Below are 26,334 nucleotides of genomic sequence, written 5' to 3' on the forward strand. Positions count from 1 at the left end.
CCGACTCAAAAATATAATATTCGAACAAAAAAGAGTGAGTCAACCAACAAAAAAGTACGCACGGAGACTTATTGAATTTGTCATATGAATAAGATGATAAAGCGAAAAGAAGAGTAAAAAGTAACAACAACCAAGAAAAGAAGTACGCAGAGAGACTCATTCAACCTGTCATATAAATAAATGATGAATAAGTAGCAAAACGGTAAACAACCGAAAACTATAAAAAGCTCGAAAAAAAAGAAAAGGAGAGTTTTGGAAGGACAGTTTTTGAAGAGAGTTTTTAAGAGTTTTTGAAGAGGTTTTAAAATGGCAAAGTAAGAGTTAAGAAGAGTAAGAGATTTAAAAGAGAATTTTATGAGAAAAGGATTTTTAAAGATTTAAAGAGCATTTTATGAGAAGTATTTACGAAGATTTTAAAGAGAAACTTACGAGAAGAATTGGTAAGAAAAGATATTTGAGTTACTTTAAATAAGCGTTATTATCTGTATTGATTTATTGATATTTGCATGAGTTAATTTTAAGAGAATATATATTGATGAGAATAGTTGAGAATATTTATTAAGAAAAATAAGTAAGAGAAGAAGAACCAGTAGTAAGTACTTTTGTTTGCATTTCGATTATTAATATTATTGTTGTTATTACTATATGCGTTAAATATTGTTATTGAAAAGTTTGATGCTTTACCGCGCACCCTAGCATATCCGCGCCATTTTACTTACGTCACACAAATATAGAGTGCTTACCGTTACACATTAATAGAACATTTGTTGAGTTTTATATTATAGAATATATTGAGGACGGCGAATATAAGTTAAGCCTTTTTGATTAGACCTTGCCCATTCCTAACCGAACTATTCCCAAACCTAGCCCTTTCCTAACCGAATACTCCCCAGACCATCAACCTAGTTCCCAACCTCCATATACCTAATCCAAACAAACCTTAACCCAAACATTCCCCTTCCCCTTCCCCTTTACTGCAAAAGAAGAAAACATAATAATAATAATAATAATAATAATAATAATAATAATAATAATAATAATAATAACAATAATAATAAATGAAAGAAAACGCCACCCTCACATTTCCAAACAATTTTTCCTGCTTCTGGTGGTCTCTGATGATTCGTATATCCAATCAAATGCCTAAATGGAGGATCTCAATCAATAAATGCAGTATTTTTCATTACATATTGCTTTGTCTTTCATAGTCAAGTCCCTCAGCACAAGTTCTTGAACTGCACAGATTCTTTGCAAAGTATATGTCGTTAAATCTTTCAAAGGAAATGAAGCTGAGAAGTTCTCAACAATTATATTTGCAGGACAACATTTCAACTTTGCATCCCTGACATCATTGTCAGTGGCTTAAATGTTATGTTCTTTCTCCAAGGCACCACTTCTAATTAATTGATAAGAAGAGTTTGTCAAATAGGTATCAATTATTAAGGCCAGAGCTTCACTTGGTGAGTTTGAAACAATTTAAAACTTCTTTGCAGCAATAAAATATTAAATTATTAATATTAAATTCATCGCTTAATTTCTTACTTGCAGAAAAAAAGGGACACTCTCCACTTCTTAGTTTTATTAGAAGCATCACCAAATCGTACAGGTTTTTGACCACATCTACATGTATTTGTCATCATCTGTTTTTCTGACAATGAATTATTCAAAAGCCAATTGACAAACTTCTTTTCAAAACTTTTAACAGTAAAGTTAACAGATTTTCATTTCCTTTGATATAGGTGAACAAATCGCTGAACTGCATCATCTTCCAAATTCAGGAATTTTTTTGGCTGAATAAATTTGAATGTATCTTCAGTAATACTTTTGTTTGGAAAAACGAAGATTGTTTTCTGTGAGAGAACTATGAATGTCAAGGTTTAGTAAGAACCAAACCTAAAACCAAAAAGTTATCTTAGTAATAAACATTTTTTATTTGACAGGTTAATATTGTAATGTAAATGCCGCGCGGACAACTGATTTTTTAAATTAAAACTTATGTAAAAATAGAATGGGGAGTGATGAGGACAAGCAACCAATAGAAACACAGTTTAAATATCCTATAACTCAAATATGTATTAGACAGCCCAAGTCAATGTGTGTCATTCATCAGTTAAAGTCTAGCGAACAATTATTTTCCTAGAATTATTTTTTTTTCGAGTATGTGATCTTCAAAATATCACTAAGATAACAAACAATGACAAATTAATTACAAAACATGTAATAACAAACCATGACAAATTTATGTAACAATATGTTTTGTCTTACGTCTGGATAACCTAAAATAACCTTGTAGCAATTTGGTTTTTTGACAAAAAAGATGTAAATGAAATATCACACAACGTTGATCTTACTGAAATTATTTGTATATAATTGCAATTTTTTTTAAATTGCAATATTCAAATGCTCCGAGTCAACATAACTAAGGGATTCAATATAAATTAACTAGCAATAAATATCTCTTTATATATATAGAAACTAAAACTAAGTTAGTTGTGGAAATTAGACAACTAAAATTTATCCTATTTTATCCACCTACTAGCCCACAGCGCTGCCTTAAATCCAAAGCTGTAAAATTCGGGGGCCAATGCTATAAACATATAAAACGAAGTTTTTACCGTAAAAAGCGAAGAAAAAAAAAGTCCATTGCTATAAACATTCAAAAATTTCTGTTTTTAAGATAAAAACTTCGCTATTAAATCCAATGCTATAAACGAACAAGGGAATCGCTTTTTCAGATAAAAAATGCGTTTTTTCGAAAAAAATCTTCAGATAGATTTTTGATCTCAATTTTAGATATTTTCTTCGTGATTTTTAGCGGCCATTGTTGGCCGCTAAATATATATATATATATATATATATATATATATATATATATATATATATATATATATATATATATATATATATATATATATATATATATATATATATACAAATGTTATAGTATAAGTATGTAATATATAGTATATATTAACATAAAGTAAGTATGTAATCAATCAACCATATATTTCTAAATAAAGATTTTACATTCAAGTTTACACACAAATAGTTATAAACTAATGTGAAGTAACTTACTAATAGTGCTAATGATATATAACAAGGGTAATAATAATGGCAATTTAATCATTATATTCAAAAACAGTAGCAACAGCAGAGATATATTACAATATTTAAAATTAATATGGATTATATTTTTTTTAAAGGTGCTGCTGGGAGACAACTCACAGAATTAGATAATGTTGTTTTAGACATTGTTGACAGGAAGTCAAAAAATGTATCTGGAATCGATGTTCCTGATTTTAATATCTCTTTTTGTACAGCAGATGATGCAAACTTCAAAATCTAAGTCTTCATCCGAAAAAATTAAATCCATGTTCCTATTTTAATTTTATACAGTTTTTTTAAACACCAAATACTAGAATGTAAAAATATTTATAAAAATAGAATAGACAGCGCAGCCTACTTAATAACTAATAAAATTTATTAAGTAGGCCTACTTAATAAAAATTAAAAAAAAAATTGTTGTTATTAATGACGTTTTGCGGATAAAAAAAGTGCGTGAATTTTAGTGACGTATACGTTTTATGCTTTATAGCAATGGCCGAAAAAAATACAGACAGCGATAAATTCTTCGAGTTAACGAATTTTTTTACGTAAAAATAATTTACTTAAAAATTGCGTTTTTACGAAGGATTTTTTTCTCGAAAAAAGCTTCGAATTGTTTATAGCATTGGCCCCGGGAGAGATAAAAAGAACAATTTTGATCTGATTCCCCGTTCACTCCCGACGCATAAGAATCGCTATTAAGCAAAAAGCTGCATGGGAATACAAACAAACTTGAATTAACTTTTTAGACAATCCATTTTTAGCTGATTCGCTTTTGAGTGTACTATGATACTTAAATCAAAAAAAGTAAAGATAAAAATAAAATATTAGTAATATTTATTTAATCAAAAATTTATCTTGAAAACCACCAGAATATTTATGAAACCCAGTAGAAAGAAAATGTTATAGCAAAAAATTTAGAAATTTCACATCTTGTATTTATATAAATTTATATGCTATTTTTTTTACTTGTGTTTATCGCTAATATTAAGATTTATTATTTATTAGTATATGCTACATATCAAGCTTTTGTGGATGATATCTTAGTATGGCAAATGATATCAAATACTTTTGGAAGGATAACCATTTGAAGACTAAAATCCAAGAAAGGTTAGTAGGATAGAAGGATAACCATATTAAGAATAAAAGGTCAGATAGTGATGAACCATTTTATACATACATACATACATACATACATACATACATACATACATACATACATACATACATACATACATACATACATACATACATACATACATACATACATACATACATACATACATACATACATACATACATACATACATACATACATACATACATACATACATACATACATACATACATACATACATACATACATACATACATACATACATACATACATACATACATACATACATACATATACACACACACAGCACACGCATATGTATTGGAGTCAATTTAAGTTGTTTAAAATAGATAAAAAATGTTCCTTAAGAATGTAAGAAGTCAGAATAATTAATCTGTAGGAAATAAAGCTTGGCAATTACATTTTTTATAAAACATTAAATTACTCTTTTCAGTTAAAAATAGAAAGTTTACTCATAAAGCAGGTTGATTTATAAACTGGTTTATACAGTATAAATATATATCTCATTCATACCAATACTGGAATACAACTTTTTGTTGCTTAATACAGAGTTTCATTGTTTACATGTTCTAAATTATTGTAGAAATAGTAACATGGCATAGTGAATTGCCTACAAAAAGCCAGGTGAATAAAAGCATTGTTATGAATGTGATAATAATATTTAATATAGTATTGTGACAATATTTTGGTGTTTTATTCATTAGTTATGCGTTCTTTGGTAACTTTGCAGCTTAGGGGAATTTTTATATTAAAAAAATAAAGAATGGAATAAAAAAACTCACAAAAAATAAAATAAAAAGAAATATTCCTAAAAGGTTTATAATTTATATGTTTTTTTTAAATAAATAAATAGTCAATTTAACAAATTATTTAATAAAATCTTCTCTCACAAAGAAAAACTTAAAATACACTTACTACAATTTAAATGATAATGCAAAATTACCAAATATTAAGTTCTCAATAATCATAATCAGATGAATCATTGTCATATTCACAATCCGAAAAATCTGATCCTAAATAATCTTCATTGTCACAAAAAAATTTTTTTCCAAGTTGATACAGTGGTATAATAGGTGGGACAATTAAAGTCAGAACTTCCAATTGTAATTTTCTGGTTCTCTTAATTGACACTTTTCTCTTTAAGTTGACAAGGTAATCAACTTACAGAGAAAAGTGCCAATTAAGAGAACTGATCAGATGTTACCAAAAGCGTATTAACCAAATCTGTATTTGTGGAAATATACAATATTTCCTGCTATGGTGCTCATGGAATCAATAAAAATTTTTGTTGTAGACTTATTAATGGTGGTATTATGATGTCACTTTAACTGGTTATAACTGATTGCTTTGAATGACCTTATTAACATATGATAAATTATTGAGCTGTAATACTGGTTTGCTTTTCCTCATGGTTTTAAAATGGCTTCTTTTAACATGTGAAGGAAATGAACACAATATCTTAGGGCAGCCAGAAAAATCAACTGCTGACCTCTATTGATGTTTTTAGATTATATGGCTATTAACTATTATACTAGTGTTCATGAATGAATTACACTTGTGATCCATAAATTAAAGAAGTGTATGACAAACAAGTGCCATTAAAGTCAGCAGCAAATGAGTAGTGGAGATGCTTAGTTAAAGCAATGGTCAATCAAATTTTATGTTTATATCCAACAACTTTATGTTTATGTATATCCTTCTAAGCAACTTTTTAGAATTACAAGATTTCTTTTAAATGTGTTTACTTTATCTTGATTCAACTCTTCTTGTCATGATGAGAATTTCTTTTTCTTTATATTGAAGCAGCACTATAAAATCTTGGAAAGGAAGAGTTGAATAAAAAGTTGGTGAAGTTGCTAAATAAAAACTGTAATTGAAAACAGTTATGAAGTTTATCTATCCATTTTTCAATTTATTCATATAAGATATTTAATGATCAAGCTCGCTAAGTTAAAAACAGTGTCTGTGTGTCATTAGGCTTGGTTCTAGACATAAATTTTGTATCAACATAAATAAATAGCTGACTGTTGTCATAACACCACCATTATTGTTATCAAATATTTCTAGTCATTGGTTTTGCAGTGCAAAAAGTCTAGAGCTGAGTTACCTAAGTTTGAATGTTAATTGGACTTCTTATTATATAACAAACTAGTTCTGCAGTAAATGATTTTTTTAAAATATGCTATTATAAATAAATACTTTTTTAACATTTAATTTTTCAAATCAAGTTTATGCTTGGGCATTGAAGAATTGGGCATTGAAGAATTGGGTATTGAAGAATTGTATAGAAAATGTTCAAAAAACAAACAAGATTTCTGTTGCAGGGTTGAACATTCCACATTTATATTTAGAAATCATTCACTACACAGTTGCAGATGCCAACTTTAATTCCATATTAAATATGTTTTATTATTAGTAGTGATATAAAACTGAAAGAGTAAAAATGAAAGACTCTTAATATTGAAGCTCGATATAATTTTAGAATTCTTTTTTTATAAGATTTTTTTTATAAGAATAATAGTTAACAAGTTAAGATTTTAAAATTAAAATTAAAAAAAAGTAAAAATAAAATTTAGAAAAAAAAAGTTTACAGATAATCTTAGGTTATAAAGAAAGAGAATTTAAAAATAAAAAAAAAGGTTATTTTAGATAAGTAATATTCAAATTTTTATACTTAAACAAGTATACCAGCTTTATTGATCAAAGTAAAAACACAGTAAGTTGGATACCAGATGGATGTTTCAAAAATGATCATTTTTTTGGCACCTTATGAAAGTATAACATTTATTATGTATAAATATTTTAGGTACTAAAAATCTCATCTTCATTCTTTTCTTCACAGGTCAATCATTTTGCATATTTATGATATTAATTCTGCTCATAGTTAAAAAGTTATTGAAATATTTTTTTATATTTTCATTACAAATATGCAAGGTTATATATTATAGATTTAATCTGCTTCTGTTGGAGCCAGGAGAAATATATTTTGAAGACTTCAGTGCTTACTACTACTCATCAAAATATACTGAAGATGAAGCTGTTAAAAAGTTAGTTTTTACTTATAGAAATTAATTTACATAAAGAATTCACTTTCTTGCCATTTATTATTTATATTTAGCAGTGCTACAAGCTCTATTGTAATTAGTATCATTTAGGATAGTTTATTGATAAAAGTTTCAATTTATCATGAATGATAATAATGATTAAAGGATTAATATCTGTACTCAGTTGTCAAAATAACTGTCAGACAATGCAAATTTAAATTTTTTATCAATTTATAACCTATTTTACAACCTATGTTAACAAATCAAGACCTTGGTTTTTATGTATGTATTTTGATTATTGCAAATATTATTTTAAGATTATTGTCATGTCTGACCACTATTTAGAGTACTGTTACTTTTAATTGTTCACATCCCCTCACATCCCCTCAAATCTCCTCCCAAATGAGATTAAAATAGGTTTATGGTTTATTTATTTTTCAAAAAAAATTTGTCTTGTTTAGAGAATAAAGAATATAGAATATCTCTCTGTCCTTAATTTTGTAGTATGTATTTTCTAGAAGACAGAAGGGGCGATTAAAGATTTGCTCAAAATCTGTTTTGTTCGACCCTTTGGATACTAACTATCCCTTGCTAAAGGTGATAATTTACAGATTGTTTGGTATTTTGCTTCTTTGTAAAGTGCTGTGTATTAAAACTGAAATTTAAAAAAATGTAAATTTTTATGTTTTTTAAAGTTTATCTTTTTCATCAGCTGTGGATTTAGTAATAAATTTTAAGTGGAAAGTATTTTTTACTTTAGTTCCTATACAAAGATTGTATTAACATACAAAAGTCAACAGGGAAGCAATCATGGAGGTATTATGTCAGGAAATTTAACTTATACCATAAGTTGCATACATAAAAAGTATGTTAATTTTTTTCCATAAAAAGCCATTGAGCTGTTGGATGCATATAGGATATATACATAAGCTAAAATGTGCTTTTGATGGAAAATAATTATCAAACTTTAAAATAGCAGATTTAACACAAAACATAGAATAATATTTTGTTAAGTATGATATTATATACAGCTATTCACGAAAGTTTAAATGATTGCAGAATTTTTATCAAGTATGTTTGGTTTTTGTTTAACAAAGAAAAATTGTAAAATGATATCAACTTAATTTTTTTTATTTATTAAAGAAAAAGTAATTAGCTTTAAAATGAATATGAACATGTTATAAAAATTTTAATATTTAGTTAGAAAAAAGCTATTACAAAAAATCTTATAGGAAAAATAAGAAGCACAAAAGTTTAAACGAATTGCAACATTCGAATAAAAAATGAAAAAAAAAGCGAAATTAATATTTGAAGTGTCCTCCTTTGTTTTTATAGCAAAGATAAACTCAATTAAGTTGCTTTAAATGCTGAGTTGATTGAATTTCATGGTATGTCAGTTGATTGTCGATCCAAGATCAAATATTTTCGATTGGGTTGAGATCTGGTGATCTAGGGCACCAGGACATCACATTGAACTTTTTTTTCAAAAAATATTATCTGATTGAGTGTGCTGTATGAGCTGAAGCCCCGTCTTGTTGAAAGATGAATTGCTTGCTTCTGCCATACAAGTGTCTGATTGATGGAACTAAACATGTTTCCAATGTGTTTTTGTAGGTGTATTGATTAATTCGGCCTTCATACAGCTCACAGAAGCCTATACCTTTGTGAGAAAAACATCCCCAGATGTCAACCGAACCTCCACCGCCTTGTCAACAATGTTGCAAAAACCTGTCTGAATATTTCTCAGTTGCAAATCTTTTGACATAGATTCTTCCCTTGCAGTTTACAACTTGAAAGTTAGCTTCATCACTCCAAATAACTTTTTCCCACTGTTCTACAGACCAGTCCAGCCTTTCTTTGGACCACACTCTTTGGATTGAAAGAATAGGTTTTTTAGCAGCTATGTATGTTCCAATACCTTTGTCCGACAATGTTCGTCTCATGAGCTCTCTGCTAACTTTTGGATTGTTTTTTGACTCATTGAAGATTTGTGCTAGCTTTTTGTAGCTGAGTCTGGGGTTTTCTCTGCTCATTCTGAATATACCATTTTTGTCACGGTTACTGAGTTTGGATGGTCTCCCAGTACGCGGCATGTCGGAGACGTTCTTGGTAAGTTCCCAGGTTTTGATGGTTTTTCTAACGCAATATTCAGAAATGTTAAGTATTTTGCCTTTTTGAACGTTTGTGTGATTTTTTGTCCGCGCCATACTAATAACTTGCCATTTGATGTCATAAGAAACTGATTTTCAACCCATTTGCATGCAATTGAAATTAATTTGAAATTCACAATATTTTAAGTTGATTTTTAATGAATTAAAAGCTGCCTGATGATGTTGTGATGAATTTTTTGATTGAAAAACTACTCAATTATTTGCTAATTAATTGATAAATTCGCTGCGAAAAAAAATTTTGCAGCGGATTTATCAATTAATTAGCAAATAATTGATCCTAAATAAAATCGTTTAAACTTTTGTGAAACCTCTTGATTTGTATCACCTACCTTTTAATGAAATTTCTGAGTAAACGGTAATGAGTCAAAACCTACCTTTTTTTTATTCTATTAACAAATAACCTATTTACCAAATTGGAAAAATAATTATATTGATATCTATTTCTGTTAGATTTTTATTTAAGAAAAATCAAAGATTAGATTTGAAAATTCTGCAATCGTTTAAACTTTCGTGAATAGCTGTACAAATAAATATAAAGTTAAAAAATATTTCATTTACAAAAAAAATAATTTCTTTTAGGTTGGAACAAAAGGGAGATATTCTTTTGATTGAATCAAAAGTGGTAAGAGTTAACAATAAATGCATAAAATTGTTATTTGATAACATTATGATGATATTTCATCTATACAACAAAAAAATTCTTTCCATAATGTTTTTTTTTTTTTTCTTTCTTTTCTTTATATTGTTCATTTTTTTCTGTTGTTCATCTAAATGAAAAGCAAAACGTTAAATATTTTAACTTTTTTTCCAGCAAATAAAACTTCTAAAAGTTTTTCCAGCACTTACACATTTTTTTTTGGTATATGTGGTATTTTTTTTGGTATATGTGGTATTTTTTTTGGTATATGTGGTATTTTTTTTGGTATATGTGGTATTTCCTTCTTTAATAAGCACAAAAAAGCAATGTATTTGTTTTCTACATCTATGCAATAAAATTAAAGATTTCTGTTTTAAAATAGGAATATTTTGAATATATGATCTTATGTTAAGTAAGTTTTACTTGAAAATTATAGATGATTAAAAATAATTTTTCATAGTGTATTCAGTTAAAAGAAGGCAATATCCTAGCTCCATACAAGTACATCAGAGTAAGTGCTTTATCATTGAAATGAAGCGATATTTATTACATATAAATAATTTTCAAATATAATTGCAACTTAATCTAATAAAATCATTGTGCAAGTTATTTAAGTAAAGTTAAATGGCGATTTTGAGTTAGTGTCTTCTTAAAAGATTCAAGGAACAATCATGATACCTGTATCAGTAAAAATCTTTGTACAGGTTTTTTAAATTTTTTACTTTCTAAAAGAATCATCAATAGATTTTAAAAAGTTAAAAGCATGTGTTTTATGCATTTTAGGAGACTACCAATTATTACTTTTCACTGAATTTCGTAAATATGAATTCTGTTCTTCCTAAAATTGAGCAGGTATGATCAGCATTTAAATATTTTTGTTTAAATGTTTTTGTTGAAAGTGAATTATTATAAAACATTATTCAATATTTGATAAATATAAGCGTATTACGCACTATTAGAAATAATTTAATTTTTATTTTCAAAGGCAAAAAGAAGTAAAATATTTCTTTGTTTCTAAACAATCTCATTTACTGGTTTCTCAACTTTTGTTCACTCATTTATTAGCAAATTCTTTGGACTTTTTTAATTGTAATACAATGTTATTCATGTTTAAAATTTTTTTTTATTGTTTTTAGTTGATTCGTGCTCACACACTCAAGACACATGCAGCTGATTCTATGGTAGGTTTAATGTTTTTTTTTTAACTTTAAAAAAATTTTACTCAATATTTTAGGGTCAGGGTCAGGTAACTTTGGTACCTTAAGCTTGTTTGTAAGTTATAGAACAACCAATCATGCCAGCTACTAGTAATAATACAGCATACCTTTAAGTGTATAAATCAGTGTACTTGCTTAAATTACTTTACTACCTTTTCCATAAGGATTAAATTTCAACTTGGTGACCGAATGACCGATGGACGAAATAAACTTTGTAACGTAAGCAAAAAATTGCAAACATTTTTTAAAAATAGTATAGCGCCCGTTCTATTTACACTAGATGATGAAACAAAAATGAAATTAAAGAGAATTAAATTTTTTATAAGGCTATATAAATTCTATTGCTATTTAATTTCTCTTTCTGAGAAATAATTCAAGATAAAGTTAAAAAAAATTTTTTTTAGAAAAAGTATGATTTAAAACCAATGTAAAAACTTAAGAATTATTACTTGCATTTATCAAATATGCATTCTTCAACATTTTACATGTATTAAAAAATCTATTTTACACTACTTGTGTATGTACACTATTGAAGAGTCTTTATAATGATAAAAATTTCACTTGCGTATGTCAAGTCTCAAAACAACCATCAACACATAGTCCAACATCACAACTTTTACAAGAAAGATAGGACCCTCTCCTTTTATTTTTTGTGGAACACACATGACAATGTATTTTTTTAGATTTTACAAGTCAATGTTTGGAATGTTTTACTTCCAGCCTAGATGTCTGTCCTGTAGCTAAACTAGATGACTGTCCTGTAGCTAAACTAGATAACTGTCCTGTAGCTAAACTAGATAACTGTCCTGTAGCTAAACTTGGCCTACCTCGTGTAGTGTTATGTGTCGAAATGATAATATTACTAAATTTGTAATATTTATAATCATAATTCTCTTGTATATAAAAATGATAAGAAAAGTAAGAACCTACAAACAATAGCATTTTTATTTGTGATACATATTTATGTATGCAAAAATTCCACTTACTTTTCATTTCTTTTGCAGATGAAAAGTCTTCTTTTGGCATTTATCAATTTCATATGTATTATTATTTCTTCTTTTAGCATTTATCAATTTCATATGTATTATATATATTTATGAATATTTATCTCACTTAAATTAATAAGCTGCTCTTCATCGCTCAGCCTACACCTCTGGCTAATAATATTCATTTTCTATTTATATCATTTGATATTTAACACTTTTTGCACATTAGATAAAAACAATAGTTGAAGCTAGACAAGCAATGATGAAGTTTGACAGAAGTTGGTATGTCTTTTAAGAAATGTTAGAATTAATGATGTATAAAGAATATTTTTATAAATTATTAATGAGATGATAAAATTTGATGATTAACACTTATTGATGATTAATTTGATGATTAACACATTAACACTAGTATTTGATATTTTAATAGTTAAAATTTTTAGGGTAGAAGATTTGTATGAAAACATTATTTATGAAACAACAGGTTGTTTTTTTTTAAAATCTCTTTTTAAATCTTTTATAAAATTTATTTGTTGAACATTATTAACTGTATATTTATGTAAATATTTATGTAAATTTATGAAATTTTAATTTTTGTTTTAACATTTTATTTTCAGCATCCAAAATAACACCGTTAGTTTGCAATCCAGGGAAGCTTCTGCTCACATCCAAGCAACTTTACTATCAGCCTTTTAACAATGTTGAGCCGGTAAAATTTATTTGGTTACTGTACAACTCAATATACCTTAGAAAAATTTAGTGATTTTAAAAAAGGCTGTACAGAAATTATTCTCAACACAGAGGTTTTTCCCCAGTAGTACTATTAAAAGTACTACTTTTATTTTCCCAGTGTTGAGGTTTTCTTGAGAAACACTTTCCCAGTGTTAAGACTTTCTTGAGAAATGCTTTTAAACAAAACTTACTTGAAATTTTTGTTTGATTTTTCTAAAGACAGGTTTAATCATTTAGAAGTTTTTATGGATTGGTATAATCAATAATTTAATTGCCAGAAAATAATCTGGTAAATATGTTGAACATTCTAAAAAGCAAAGTTCTCAAGCTGATGTCAAGCTGGGCCTAAGAGATCATATGAGACATATCCGGCTGAGTCATATGAGACATATCCAACTGAGTCTTTTAGAATTTTCCAGAGCTCTGAGCAGCCATTTTATTATTGAAAGTAATTCTCTAAAAAATTTTTCCCAATGAATCTTCGATAGTATTATGGGATAAGTATTATGGGATAATTATTATGGGATAAGTATTATGGGATAAGCTCCACTAAGCTATTTTCTGAGTTGAGCATTAACTTATGGACAGTTAGACAATCAGTTTATAGTTTTAATCATAATTGTTTCTCTCTAGGTTTCTTTTTTTTTTTTTACACTTTTTCGTCTAATTATTTTTAATAACTTTTAAAATTTATTCTTGTTAAAATATTACATATTTCCATTTGTGGTTTTTTCTCAAAATTTAGATAAAGACAATTTAAAAAAAAAAAAAATAGATTACAGTAATGTTCTTTTTGAAGTGAAAATATTTTAAAAAATATTTTCTTTTAATTTTCAGTGAATCCTTTGTTTTTTAATGTCCTATTTTCTTTTCTTTTTTTTCTTCATAGAATCCAGTAATGAAAATTAAGTTGTGTAGTATTCGAAACATCATTAAAAGAAGATACCTACTGCGGCAAGTGGTTAGTAATGGTAGCACTTTTTTTGTAATTATTTTTTTTGTTGGTTAAAGTTGCTTGTTACTATTACAATTGATTTATTTTTTTCCATTAAATTTCATTCCATTAATTTTCATTTTCTTCATTTTTACAGAGGTTAGAAGTTTTATTAGAAGCTTTTTCTCCTTTTTTTTCAGGGATTAGAAATAATTCTAGAAAAAGAATACCGTGATGTATACTTTGTGTTCTTGAATCAAGAGAATAGAGATTCTATGTTTCTTCAATTATCACTGCAAGAAGGTTATAAATATTATTTAAAAAGAATTTTTTTTTTAATAAATAATATACTCAAATATTAACACTTGTTTATTGTTATAAAAATGTACCAAAAACCTTTTTACACATAGAGTTATTTAAAAAAAAAGCTCAATTCTTGATAGTGGCATTAATTCTCTTCTTTTATAGTTTTTTATTTTTCACTTCTTATGTTGAATTAGATGAAATGATAACATTTTTAGAGTTGCAAGTAAAAGAAGATGTACAAGAGAATATGACAATGAAATGGCAAAATGGAGTGGTTTCAAACTTTGACTACCTAATGTATTTAAACAGGTGCCGCATTCTAAAAAAATAAAATATATTTATTTGTACATAAGTCACTTGTTTTCAGAAAACTATTTTAATTAAGATTTTACTTAAAATCAGAAATTAGAACATTAGAAAAAAAGAATTTGAAAATTCAAAAGTATTTCTTATTAGTTTTTCTGTAAGAAATTTCATGCTTTTTTATAAATAAATTACATTTCTTAATACAGTATTGCTGATAGGAGTTTCAATGATTTGTCTCAGTATCCTGTGTTTCCTTGGGTTATAAAAGACTACAAGAGTTCTCATCTTGATCTTAAAAATCCAGATACATTTCGTGACTTGTCCAAACCAATTGGTGCACTTGATGAAGTGCGGTTATCTCAGTTGAAGGTGGTAAAGTTATCTTTCTTTATTTGTAATTAAATGCTTTACATAAGTCTTGTTAAATTTATTTTTTTATGAAGCAATTTTGTTGTTTTTTCCTTGTTGCATTTTCAACTGTTTTCTTTGCTACAATTTAATTACATTTTATCTTTTCCAGGATCGAATAGAAGGTATGCCAGAGCCAAAATTTTTATATGGCTCTCACTACTCTTCTCCTGGATTTGTGTTGTTCTATCTTGTGAGAGTAGGTAGTGTGAACTTTGTTCTATTTATTAATTTGTGTTTGTGTGCGTGTTACTGATATATTCAGTTATTCTCAAATTTTTGCATTAAATTTTTGGTTTAGCTCCTGAATATATGTTGTGTTTGCAAAATGGGAAGTTTGATAAAGCAGATAGATTGTTCAATTGGTTTGTTTATTTTTTTTATTTTTTGAAAAAAAAAATTTCTTTTGAATAAGTTTTGAAAACATGCAGCACCCTGTGTAGTTGTGTAAAACTTTTAGTCATGAAAATTATTAATGTCCATCTGCAAGTGAATCTAAAATAAGTTTTTATTTATTAATAAATTTGTTTTGAGTGACGATTGAAGCCTATTTCATATAATTATCTATCTATTTATTCCTTTAACCAACATTTTCATTATTTTTAGCATTTCTGCAACTTGGAATAATTGCTGCTCTGCACATTCAGACTTTAAAGAGGTTTAAACATTTTTTGATTAAAATTTGTGAATGCATAAAAAAAAAAAAAAAGAAACGGGCAAGGAGATAATATTTTTAGAATTTTAGTTTAATACTAATAATTCTAATACTTTAACCAAAAATTGATGTCTTAAATTTTATGATTACTTACAGCTTTTTTAAATGCAAACTTGTATTATAAATTTCTCATAATTTTACATCAGGCTGTAAACTTCTCTCCACTCATGCTTGCCCCCGTAAAAAATCTTTTTTGATTTGTGTTTAAAAATAAATGACAACTGGAACAAGTAAGAGTTAGAGAAGTGAAAATAACTCAAAAATAAAATGTTAGTTTTCATGTAAAAATTCATGTCGAAATTATTTAAAAGAAGTTTTTTTTTTAGCTGATTCCTGAATTTTATAATTCGGATGGGAGTTTTTTGGATAATTTTCAACAATTGGACTTGGGTACAAAACAAGATGGTAAAAGAGTACAGGATGTTCAGTTACCTCCATGGGCAAATGGTAAGTCACCATTTTTTGTAAAAAAAAGAAAAAAAAAAAAAAAATGAGAGAGAATGGCAATAATAGTTTATTTTTACTTTAAAATAATAGTGAAAAAATTTAAAATAATAGTAAAAAAATTTAAACTTAATTAAAAAATATTTCGCATGACTTTTTTTTTTTTTTTTGTAAATATTTGCTTCTAAAAAGTTTTTAAAATGGTTTATTTTTTGCTTATATGGCATGTTCAAAAAAAAAAAAAAAAAATTTTGAATTAAAACACAAAAAATTTATTGGGAGAATACTTCCAAACTATTAGCACTTGAACACCTCTTAATTATCAAATACAAAAACCTGCTTTTAACAGTTCAATGTCATCATACTTTGACATATATATAGAAGTATTTGATTATAGTAATATGTTATTATAGTAATTGGGCCTATAATTTTGGTTTCTACACACAAGTAACTCTTTGTTAAATTCTAATTTTTAATCAAATTTAATAAATCAGATCTAAATTCATGATAGTGAATAATTGTCTGGAGATTTAACAGTTGTCTTCAGACATAATTGTCTGGAGTTGTAAATAATAATCTGGAAATATAAGTAATAGTCTTGAGATTAATAATTGTCTTGGGACATAATTTTATTGATATTTATTATATAATTTAGTTGTTTTGAGACAAATAATTGTTTGGAGAGGTAAATAATTGTATGGAATTGCAAAAATTTGTTAAAAAAAATTTCATATAAAATGTTCAGATCATTTTTTTGACTAGATTCTAAAGATTTTGTAAAAAAATGTCGTGAAGCTTTGGAATGTGATTATGTATCTCAAATGCTGCATAACTGGATTGATCTCATTTTTGGGTATAAACAAACTGGGGTAGAGGCATGGAATGCTGATAATGGTAAAGAAATTCATTTTTAAAAAAATACCAACTAAATTTTATTCTTGTAAATTTAAAACACATATTTCTAAGTTGGGAAAAAATGTATTGTGCATTGCATTTGTAATTTTTTAGTGTTTTACTACCTGACATATGAAGGTGCTGTAGATTTAGACGAGTAAGTATATGGTATTCATTAACTATTTAAAAATTCTTTGTTTTCTAAAAAAGTTTTGTTATGTTCTATTTATTCTAAGTTTTATGTTCACATTACTATCTTTTTAACTTGAACACATTAGTAAATATGTATATAAATACTGATTAATAGTGAACTTATTACACAAGAATAATAAATTTTTATGTAGCATTGACAACTTAAATGAGCGTTATTGTTTGGAGTCTCAGATTCTAGAGTTTGGTCAAACTCCTAAACAGCTATTTGTAAAACCTCACCCAAAAAGACAGGTATTTGTATTTGCTGATTGAAGTTTAAGCTCCAACTTAAAATAATTTTTAAAAACAGAAGAAAATAAACTTCCTGGTGTGTTTGAAATGCATTCTTAAAAATGAAAAGACTCTATTAAAATATGTTTTTAATAATTCATTTAAAAGAATATTCCCTTATTTTGGTTTATAAATGTTGAAGTTATATGGTTTTGAATTTTAAGTGCTCCTATTATTTTTATTCAAACTCATGGAGCCTGAAGTTGATAGCTTGAAATAAGATTTGTAAGGATCATAATGTTGTTCTATTATTTCCTCTGTGAATATTTTCATTTTTAGTAAGCAATAATTGTATTTACCATATTTTGATTGATTTTTATAAGCAATCTACTTGCTGTAGCAACTAAACAGTTTTTACAGCAAGTAGATAACAACTAAACAGTTCTTATTTTAAACTGTATTATTGTTATTATTGTTATTATTATTGTTATTATTATTATTATTATTATTATTATCATCATCATCATTATTATTATTATTATTATTATTATTATTATTATTATTATTATTATTATTATTATTATTATTATTATTATTATTATTATTATTATTACTATTACTATTACTATTATTATTATTATTATTATTATTATTATTATTATTATTATTATTATTATTATTATTATTATTATTATTATTATTATTATTATTATTACTATTATTATTATTATTATTACTATTATTATTATTATTGTTATTATTATTATTATTATTATTATTATTATTGTTATTAAACATGAGAATTGTTTTTTTATTCTATTTTTTTTGTGTAAATATATTTTTTGTTTGTAAATATATTGTTGAATAATAATATCATTGCTGAATTTTAATAATAAATTATTTTTTTTATCTTTAAAATGTTATAATATGCAGATATTTAGCTTAATGTGTTTTTATCTTCACTTATTTAATTTATTTAATAATTTTACTTAACTTATAGCCCAGTATTACTCCTCTTCATCTGTTAAAAGTTGACAGAGTTATTTTAATGAACTCAAATGAAGATGAAAATGAAGAGAAAGAATATGGTTTGTTTTTTTTTATCTTTAAAATTTCTCTAACATTTAGCTGTCTCTAATTTAATGTACATAACCACACTTGCAACAGATTAAATCAACTTTTTCAAAAGTTTTTTTTCACAAATTCGTTATTAGATTTTTTAGTAGAATCTAAAAAAAATCTAAAACTGGCAATTGAAATAATATCCAAATAACAAAGTATGATTCCGATAAGAATCAGACTTTTTTTTTTTTTTTCTTGTTTTATTTATCATTCATTACTTATCATAATTATAATTAGTTAGGTCATTGCATAATTTATTATTTTTTCCTTATCTTTACTACGATTCGGTCAATGATGGTCAGTTTTTTTAATTTTGTCTGTCAACTTGGGTTTACATTCTAGGGTATGCATGGTTCTACATTCAGTAACTTCTAAAGCGCTGACCCCAACTTCATGTTATTTGTTTGCAGAAGTGGTTAATAATTCTTATCATTTTTCTTACCATCAGGAGTTATAACCTTAACTTGCCTCTATGCCTTTAAAATGGCTCCTTTTTCTAAGAGGTCTTTAAGGATTGTCAATTTCTAAATTTTTTAAACCTTTTTTTTTTTTTTAATAATGTATATTTAAAAAACAAATTAATAATTATTGATATTTTGTTTTGTATGTACACAAAAAAAAAAGTTTAATTTTTGTGCTCAAAATAATATTTTTCATTTTTTAGAATTTCTCTGTAATCTCCCCCCACTCTTCAATTGGTACAGCAATTTAAAGTTAAAAATGGTAACAAAACTCCATAAAGAGTAAGTATTTTTTATGTTGATCAAAAATAAAATTATTAGCGCATCAAACATTGTCATTAATTTTTCTGTTGCCTCTTAGATGTGTTTGATACCTCAACCAAATGCTGACATTTTTACATAAGTAAAGCTCTATACTTGCTATTGAATTTGATGAAATAATTCTTTTCCTGTGTTAGTTGTGTTTTAGGAATCGACTTATCAGAAACTGGTCAAAGTATATACTCAGTTTCCCAAGGTGTTTTGCTATTTTTAAAAACTAGTTTAATTGGTTATGTTTTTAGTTAAAAATCAAAAACTTGTCATGATGTTTTTACATTAGACCTATAATTATTTTTATTTGTTAATGGGGATAGTATTAATGATATATTTCTTCATTGTATTATTTCAAAAGCATCAGTTTAAAAAAAAATACTTTACAAAAACACAAAAAATTTACTTTACCACAGTTATGAGAGAATGCTTAGTAATGAAAAGTAAAATTAACAAATAATGAAAACAACAAAAATAACAAAAGGATCAACAGCAAACCAAATATCATCACAAAAAAGTTGTAAATTTTTTTCTTTAGATTGTCAGCTGAAGGTCTACTCTATAAAAGATAACCAGCAAACTCGAAGCATTAATCTTTCATCCATGGTACAATTTTATTGCTGTCGAAGTTTTTAAAGCTTGCTTCAATATTCTCATGCTGAAAGAGTTTTTTTTTTTCAGGCACTGTCATGTTGTCAGTTAATAGATGAACAGAAAAATCTGCTTGTTGGATCTTGGGATTCTAAAATGTATCTTTAAATTTTCTTGCCATCTTTTAATCACTAATTCTTTTTTTTTTTTTTTTTTCCTCATATTTTTAGTGTTTTTTCTTTTTTATCTTACTAATCTTTTTACAATTAATTTATTCGATTATAATTTTACAGTTATAACTACTCGACAGAATACTCCAGGGTTATTGATGAAAAACGAACACATCATGATGCAGGTAAATATTAAAATCATGTTCCATTTTATTTTTACTGCTCTGAAAAGATTATAAGCAATCATGTTTATTTAAACTTGACCCCATTGTTTCCAGGCTCCTATAATCAGCTTAAAAAAGTTAAATGTTAAAAAAAAAAATCTCTTGTATCACAGGGTTGTTATTTTAAACTTTTGTTCTTTTAGTAAGCAGCTTATGCTACAAAAATAATAAGTTGGTAACATCCTCATGGGATGCAACTGTCAAAGTAAGATTTTGTTTTTTACTAGGTGTCCAGAAAAGTTATGTGCAGTTTAAAAGTAATAAAAGTGTTAAAAATAAAATACTCAAAAAATGTTTTGTTTCTGTTTTCAATTTATGGTTGTTGAAAAATTATTTAATAAAAACTGTGTTATCTAAATGTCATCTGTTACTTTCCACTCTTCTAAAGACTGTCAATAATGACCCATAGAATTGTTGAAATATTTCAAGAACTGCTTAACAAAAGTAAAGCTTTTAAAAAGCATCATCTTCAAGCTGATCACAATATTTTCTTAATTAAATGTGGACACCTCACACAAGCTTTGAGACAAAGTTTTTGTAAAATTTCTTAATGCCATACCCTAAATTTTTCTGAATTGATTGATGTCTGCCACAAGTTTGCCCTTCTTACATAGCTCATGTTTCATGCTTGATGCAATCTGTTTATTAACTTTAGCTAAAGCTTGAAGTTTTTCTACTATTTTTACTAATAAAATTTTATTGCCACATTTGTGTTTTCTTCTCTTTCCTATATTTAAAAGACACTTGTAACGCACTTGTAACGATTTGGCAGGTTTACCACTTTTTCTTGTTTAGAATCTTTCATATAAAAGTTTGTTAATTTACAAAATTTACATTGAAAAAACCGTAGAATTTTTGGTCAAGAGGTTTTTGGTTCAGTTTATCATTAAATTTGGCAAGTAGCTTTTCCAAATTTATCAATATTGACTTGATAAATTTAGAAACGATATTAGAGGGGTTTCTTCTGTCATTGCAAATTATATAAGACCACTTTTTATGGATCCTTTCTCATGGATCCTTTGAACAAATAATAGTCTTGATGATTTTATTTGTACAAATATAACAAATCGTTTTTCTGTTTGCCTCATAATCACACTTTTCCTTTGGATGTGACGTAATAATTTTACTTAACCAAACAAAAACCTAAAGGTTAACAATATTAAAAACGAAATCTATAAATAAAACAAACATTTTTTGCTTTAAAATTTAAAATTCATTTTCTTCAAAATCATTAACCAAAGTAGATAAAGTTACTTGTATTAATATAAATAACTGTTTATAATAAAATAGTAATAAAACGTCAGTTCACAAAATAAACAACTTCCTGCTCAAGTTTTTACTTGCTATCGAATGATTCGTCAAATTTTTTGTGTTTGCAAACTTCAAAGACAAGTATTTTAATTTGAATTTTAAAATAATTTACAAAACCTCAAATATTCTACAAAAAGGAATGTACCAAATCTAAATCCACACATCCTAACGAATCTAATGTTATATGTCGAATTCCCGAGTCAAATCACACAACTTAAAAGTGATTAAGGGGAACTGTGCCTTACCTCCTAATTTATATACTGTGATAAGAACTCTTTTTTTTTTTTAGGTGTGGTCATATGAATTTGTCAACAGAAAATCTTCGTTTACTCTCCTTGTTAGTAGCGTTGTTTACAGATTGCCGTTTATAATTTTATCATTTATTACTTTTGTGTCCAACTCGGTTTTTTAATTTACAGTTTTTACTAAATTAGTATTTAACTTGTGGTTTTTTTAGTCTGAAATCGACCATGACACAGAGGTTTCATCCTGTGATTATTTTGAGGATTCTAATGGCTCCAAAGTTGTTGCTGGAACTAAAGATGGTAAAAGTTAGACTTCTTTTACTTGTTTGTTTGGCATATTAAATTTATTTCATTTTTAATCGATGATTCTCAGGTCAAGTGATAATATGGAGCGTTGATTTGCAAATGCCGACTAGTCAACAAAACTGTAAGTCGAAATTAAAAGGTTTTCATATATTTTATAGGCGTTGAAAGGCACTGATCTGTAGTTAAAAATTCTAGTTAACATGCACAGGCGTATTTTTTCTGCCTTACGTTAGCACATCAATTAAAAAGTCTTAGGGCCTACTGAAAAAAAAAAGAGATATTTTTACCTATAAAAAAAATGTTAAATCAGCACACGAGATTCGGTTCTCTCGATTGTTTTGAAAATTTCTAAAAGTAAAAAAAAAAGTCAGTAAAACTTGAATATAGGTTTCAAAGACACGTGTCACGAAACATTGACACGTATAATTAGAAGTTTAGTACTATCCAACACAAACGGATTTTTGTTTTGTGGCGCGATCTGTGATTTAAACCTCGGACTTTTTAAACGGCTTTAAAAAACGCCTTGAAGTTAAAACTGGATTCTCATTTTCTGTTTTGTGCTTATGTGCTATTTTTAATTACTTATTATTTTTAATTAATTACTTAGTGCATACAAGCCCAATAACAAAAGTGATGTTTAGTCCGAGTAAGTATTTTCTTAATTGCTTAGCAAAAAAGTATTTTCTTAAACTCGTGTTTTATTTAAAACCTTTTACGAAAATCTGTTTATTTTTCTGCGAAAATTTAAACAAGCTAGTTTTTTTTTTTTTTTAGATGGTACACAGGTATTAAGTTGTAGTATGGATGGATATTTGAAAGTTATCGATTCGTGTACGGAACTCGAAGTTTACTCTAAAAACGTTTCTCAGCCGATTACGTACGTTGTTTTTTTTTTTTTTTTTGCAAACTTTTCTATTCCAATTAAATGTTTAGGGGGTGCGTATTTAATTTTTTTATTCCAATTAAATGTTTAGGGGGTTCGTGTTTGATTTTCTATTTAAAATATTTATCAACAACCTTTTTATTTAATTTATTTGAATAATCGATGCAGTTTATTTTTGTTTTAAAAAAAGACTTTTTTCAAATATTTTTTTAAAAACTTTATTTAAAATAGTTTCTAGAATTTACAAAAAACCAATTTTCTTTTCGCCATGAAAAAAAAACGATGTTCGCTCCACAATATAAAAGGACTGCATTATTTTTACGCAAACAGAACTGCATTTTTTTTTACATATTTAGAGAACAGAATTCTAAAATTTTTTTTCTATAAAAAATTGGTTGTCTAAGAAAGATCAAGCAAGGTACGGTAAACAAGGCCGTCGAGAGGGGGGTGGGGGTGGACGGGGAAGATTCCCGGGGCCCCGTGTGTGTACAAACAATTTTTTAAAGTAATTTTTAAAATATTTTAATTGTTTTGACTTTTAAAAGATTTAATTAACTTTTATTTTTCATTTTCAATGACCAGAGCACGCTTCTTTTGGTCCTGGGTATGTAATTGATCATAATGAGGGCCCCTTAAGAAAACTTCCCCGGGGCCCGAAATTTCTCTCGGCTACTATGACGGTAAACATCGGAAGTATCTTAGAAATACTGGTAAACAATATGGACCACAAATTTCTCTATTGAATAACTAAATTTTCTTTTCTTTAGCATTTCACTAAACTTTAACCTGTTTTTAGGAGTTCAAATACTGATTATCTGGTAATCAAAGAAAAACAATATAGCGTATAAACAACATTTGCTGACACTTTAGTTAGCGTAATTTCTCAATTTTTTTATGACAATGCTAACGTTTTTTAGAGAGAGAAAAAAAAACCCACAACGTTCAAATGAACTTTTCAAGACATTTGCATAAGCGCTCTAATTGCTTCCCAAATAATTCTGTTATGGTGTTGCGTTATTTTCGCGTAAAATATCGTATGGTGTTGCGTTATTTTCGCGTAAAATATCGTATTGTGTTGCGTTATTTTCGCGTAAAATATCGTATATTTTTTTATGTATTTCAGTTAACCAAACTTTGTTTGAACACTGCTGTAGTACCAAACAATTCGTTGGACTTTATGTTCACAGGATAATGAGTTCAGAAATTATACTATATTGGATAGAGTAATAACCAATATCTGGCTTCGTAAAGTCGAACAAATATAAAAATTTCTTTTGATGTTAACTTTTAACACAATGCTAATGTAATTTCGGTTGCAAAACTCAAATATACAACATATCATAAAAATTGTGTGCGCCAATAATATTGTGTTTGGATTTCTCATTGAAAAGGGGATCCCACTCTTTCTGCTTTTCAAAAATAAATTTAGAAAGAAAATTTAAAATGTTATCGCGCACGCGTAAACTGTTAGAATGGAAACCCAGGGTAGAATGTTCTGTTTCAAAGTCGCATACAAATTTGTTATGAATTTTATGAATTCGAATGGCTGTGGAAATTCTTTTTGTGCAGAAAATAATTGGATTGAATAGAAGTTGCAAGTTTCTGTTTGTTTTTTTGTAAACTGTTACAAAGTTTAAAATGTTCAAAACGTTTAGATGTGCTTTTTGGGATGGCTGCGTTGTTGTAACCGCAACTCAACCTGGCAACATCCTAATATTTGATATAACTAAGGACTGTTGCATAACAACTCTGAATTCAAATGCAGGTATGTTTCTATGGTTACAAGTGCTGGTAGGAGGTGAAAAATTGAAGTCATAAATTGTTTTTATGGCTTTCTTAATTATATTTGTTGTTGTTGTTGTTTTTTTTTATTCGAAATTTTTTTCCACTTTTTAAAGGAACAATCAGTTCTGTGGCTGTTAACGTGAATATGAACTTGTTAGTGTCAGGTCATGGTGACGGGAGCCTATCAATATGGATGGTAGATGATTGCTGAGATTATTTTAGCTATAATAAAAAGCATGATTTGCCTGTTGTTCGATGCTCGTTGTCATAGCGTTGTCATACTTCGGATATTTTTGCTTGCGTCCTACGATGGATATTTTGCTCGGTAAATTCACGAGGTATAATAATCAGTTGGAATTAACGCTTGCATCCTCAGATGGATAATTTCCTGTGTAAATTTATGATTAAATTATTTTTCGAATATTGAAGTAATACTTTTTTCAAATATTAATGTTTCATATTTCAATTTTTTTCTTTAATTTTTTAACATATTTTTATGAGATCAGATTTTCTGCAGTGAATTCGGTTTAGAAATTCTTTTTCAACCTGTTAATGTGTTCACAGTAGTTTAGTTTTGAAATAAAAAAAAATCTTCCCAGCCGAAAAACAGAATAAAGACTTTGGTTGATAGTTATAAAAGTTGTCCCGCTCACATTTATGAATTTTAAATATTTACAAAAAAAAAAATTGCAATAATACTATTTTAAGTCAATACTCCTTTCATTTTTCTGGGAGAAACCAACTGTGTGACAGATACGAAGAATTGTTGATGTTATGTAATGCAAACAGGGCAGTACTCTGGGATGTACTTTTCACTAATTGAACAAAAAAAACCTCTGACAACGCATCAGGATGAACAAGACAACCGGATTTCCAAAAGAAAATTTAAAGGAAGCGGAACTTTTTTTTGCATAAAATTTTGATAATATTGGTTTAAAGATATTAAAATGTCTGAAAAAGCGAGAATCAATTTGTAAAATCTATAGGAAAATTTGTTTCAATAGAAAACCCATCAGCTGTTTTCTCTTTGTGTGTTCTACGTGTTCTAACTAAAAAAATTCTATTAATTAATCTGGAACCTTTAAAAACGATAGTGTTGGTAATTGTAGATTTTAGCCGTACGAAAACAATTTTGAAATATTTTAAAATTTGAAAGATTTAATTCAAAATCTAAAGTTTTGACATGAAACCGTTAATTATTTTTACGGAAGTGCTCTTGACTGTTCTAACATTATTGCCGAGTTGTGCTCAGACGGCTGTTGTACCATCGAGTTGTAAAACTTCTTGCAAGAATGTATTTGTAAATTGCATCCACCATGTTATTGCAGAAACTCTCGAAAAAGGGTTAAACTACTGTCGGAGTGCTAAGGATTCATGTGTTGTACTTTGCGGTTACCTGATGACGCAAAAACTTCTAAGCAACGATCGCAAAAGTATGCTCCGATGAGGCTTTTCTTTTACGAT

General features: G+C 27.1%; 1 protein-coding gene across 7 annotated transcripts; it reads left to right on the top strand.

The window, feature by feature from the left end:
* Nucleotides 1-68: 68 nt before the first annotated feature.
* Nucleotides 69-25,336, top strand: LOC145194531 (protein FAN-like). 7 transcript variants are annotated; one of them, XR_016445427.1, is made up of 37 exons: nt 69-440; nt 4,114-4,215; nt 7,192-7,290; nt 7,806-7,884; nt 8,048-8,103; nt 10,038-10,080; nt 10,556-10,606; nt 10,879-10,947; nt 11,232-11,276; nt 12,528-12,580; nt 12,742-12,782; nt 12,916-13,007; nt 13,920-13,991; nt 14,165-14,267; nt 14,486-14,579; nt 14,783-14,945; nt 15,097-15,187; nt 15,286-15,349; nt 15,591-15,642; nt 16,026-16,146; nt 16,906-17,037; nt 17,152-17,194; nt 17,382-17,481; nt 18,461-18,548; nt 19,247-19,325; nt 19,405-19,560; nt 19,894-19,961; nt 20,037-20,104; nt 20,240-20,301; nt 20,484-20,545; nt 21,941-21,988; nt 22,109-22,196; nt 22,270-22,323; nt 22,810-22,848; nt 22,977-23,079; nt 24,741-24,850; nt 24,984-25,336. XR_016445427.1 is itself a non-coding variant. In XM_090068151.1 (37 exons), the coding sequence occupies exons 2-37, from the start codon at nt 4,154-4,156 to the stop codon at nt 25,079-25,081; spliced, it is 2,751 nt and encodes a 916-aa protein (XP_089924277.1). In that variant the 5' UTR covers nt 69-440; nt 4,114-4,153; the 3' UTR covers nt 25,082-25,336. The 7 variants fall into 7 exon arrangements, 3 of the variants coding, with proteins under 3 accessions (XP_089924277.1, XP_089924278.1, XP_089924279.1); XR_016445425.1 differs by having other exon boundaries at nt 19,513-19,560; XM_090068151.1 differs by having other exon boundaries at nt 19,502-19,560.
* The last annotated feature ends 998 nt before the right edge of the window (nt 25,337-26,334 follow it).

Source organism: Hydra viridissima, unplaced genomic scaffold (genome assembly GCF_058129835.1).
Source record: "Hydra viridissima isolate aposymbiotic clone 2 unplaced genomic scaffold, HvirCarnegie_v1 scaffold_12, whole genome shotgun sequence".
Lineage (NCBI taxonomy): Eukaryota > Metazoa > Cnidaria > Hydrozoa > Anthoathecata > Hydridae > Hydra > Hydra viridissima.

Excerpts from the sequence above, each read along its gene's own strand:
- LOC145194531 (XM_090068151.1), top strand. The coding sequence starts at position 4,154 with ATGGCAAATGATATCAAATACTTTTGGAAGGATAACCATTTGAAGACT. Across the intron at positions 7,291-7,805 it reads GAAGATGAAGCTGTTAAAAA|AAGACAGAAGGGGCGATTAA; the intron begins GTTAGTTTTTAC and ends TGTATTTTCTAG. Across the intron at positions 12,581-12,741 it reads ATGAAGTTTGACAGAAGTTG|GGTAGAAGATTTGTATGAAA; the intron begins GTATGTCTTTTA and ends TAAAATTTTTAG.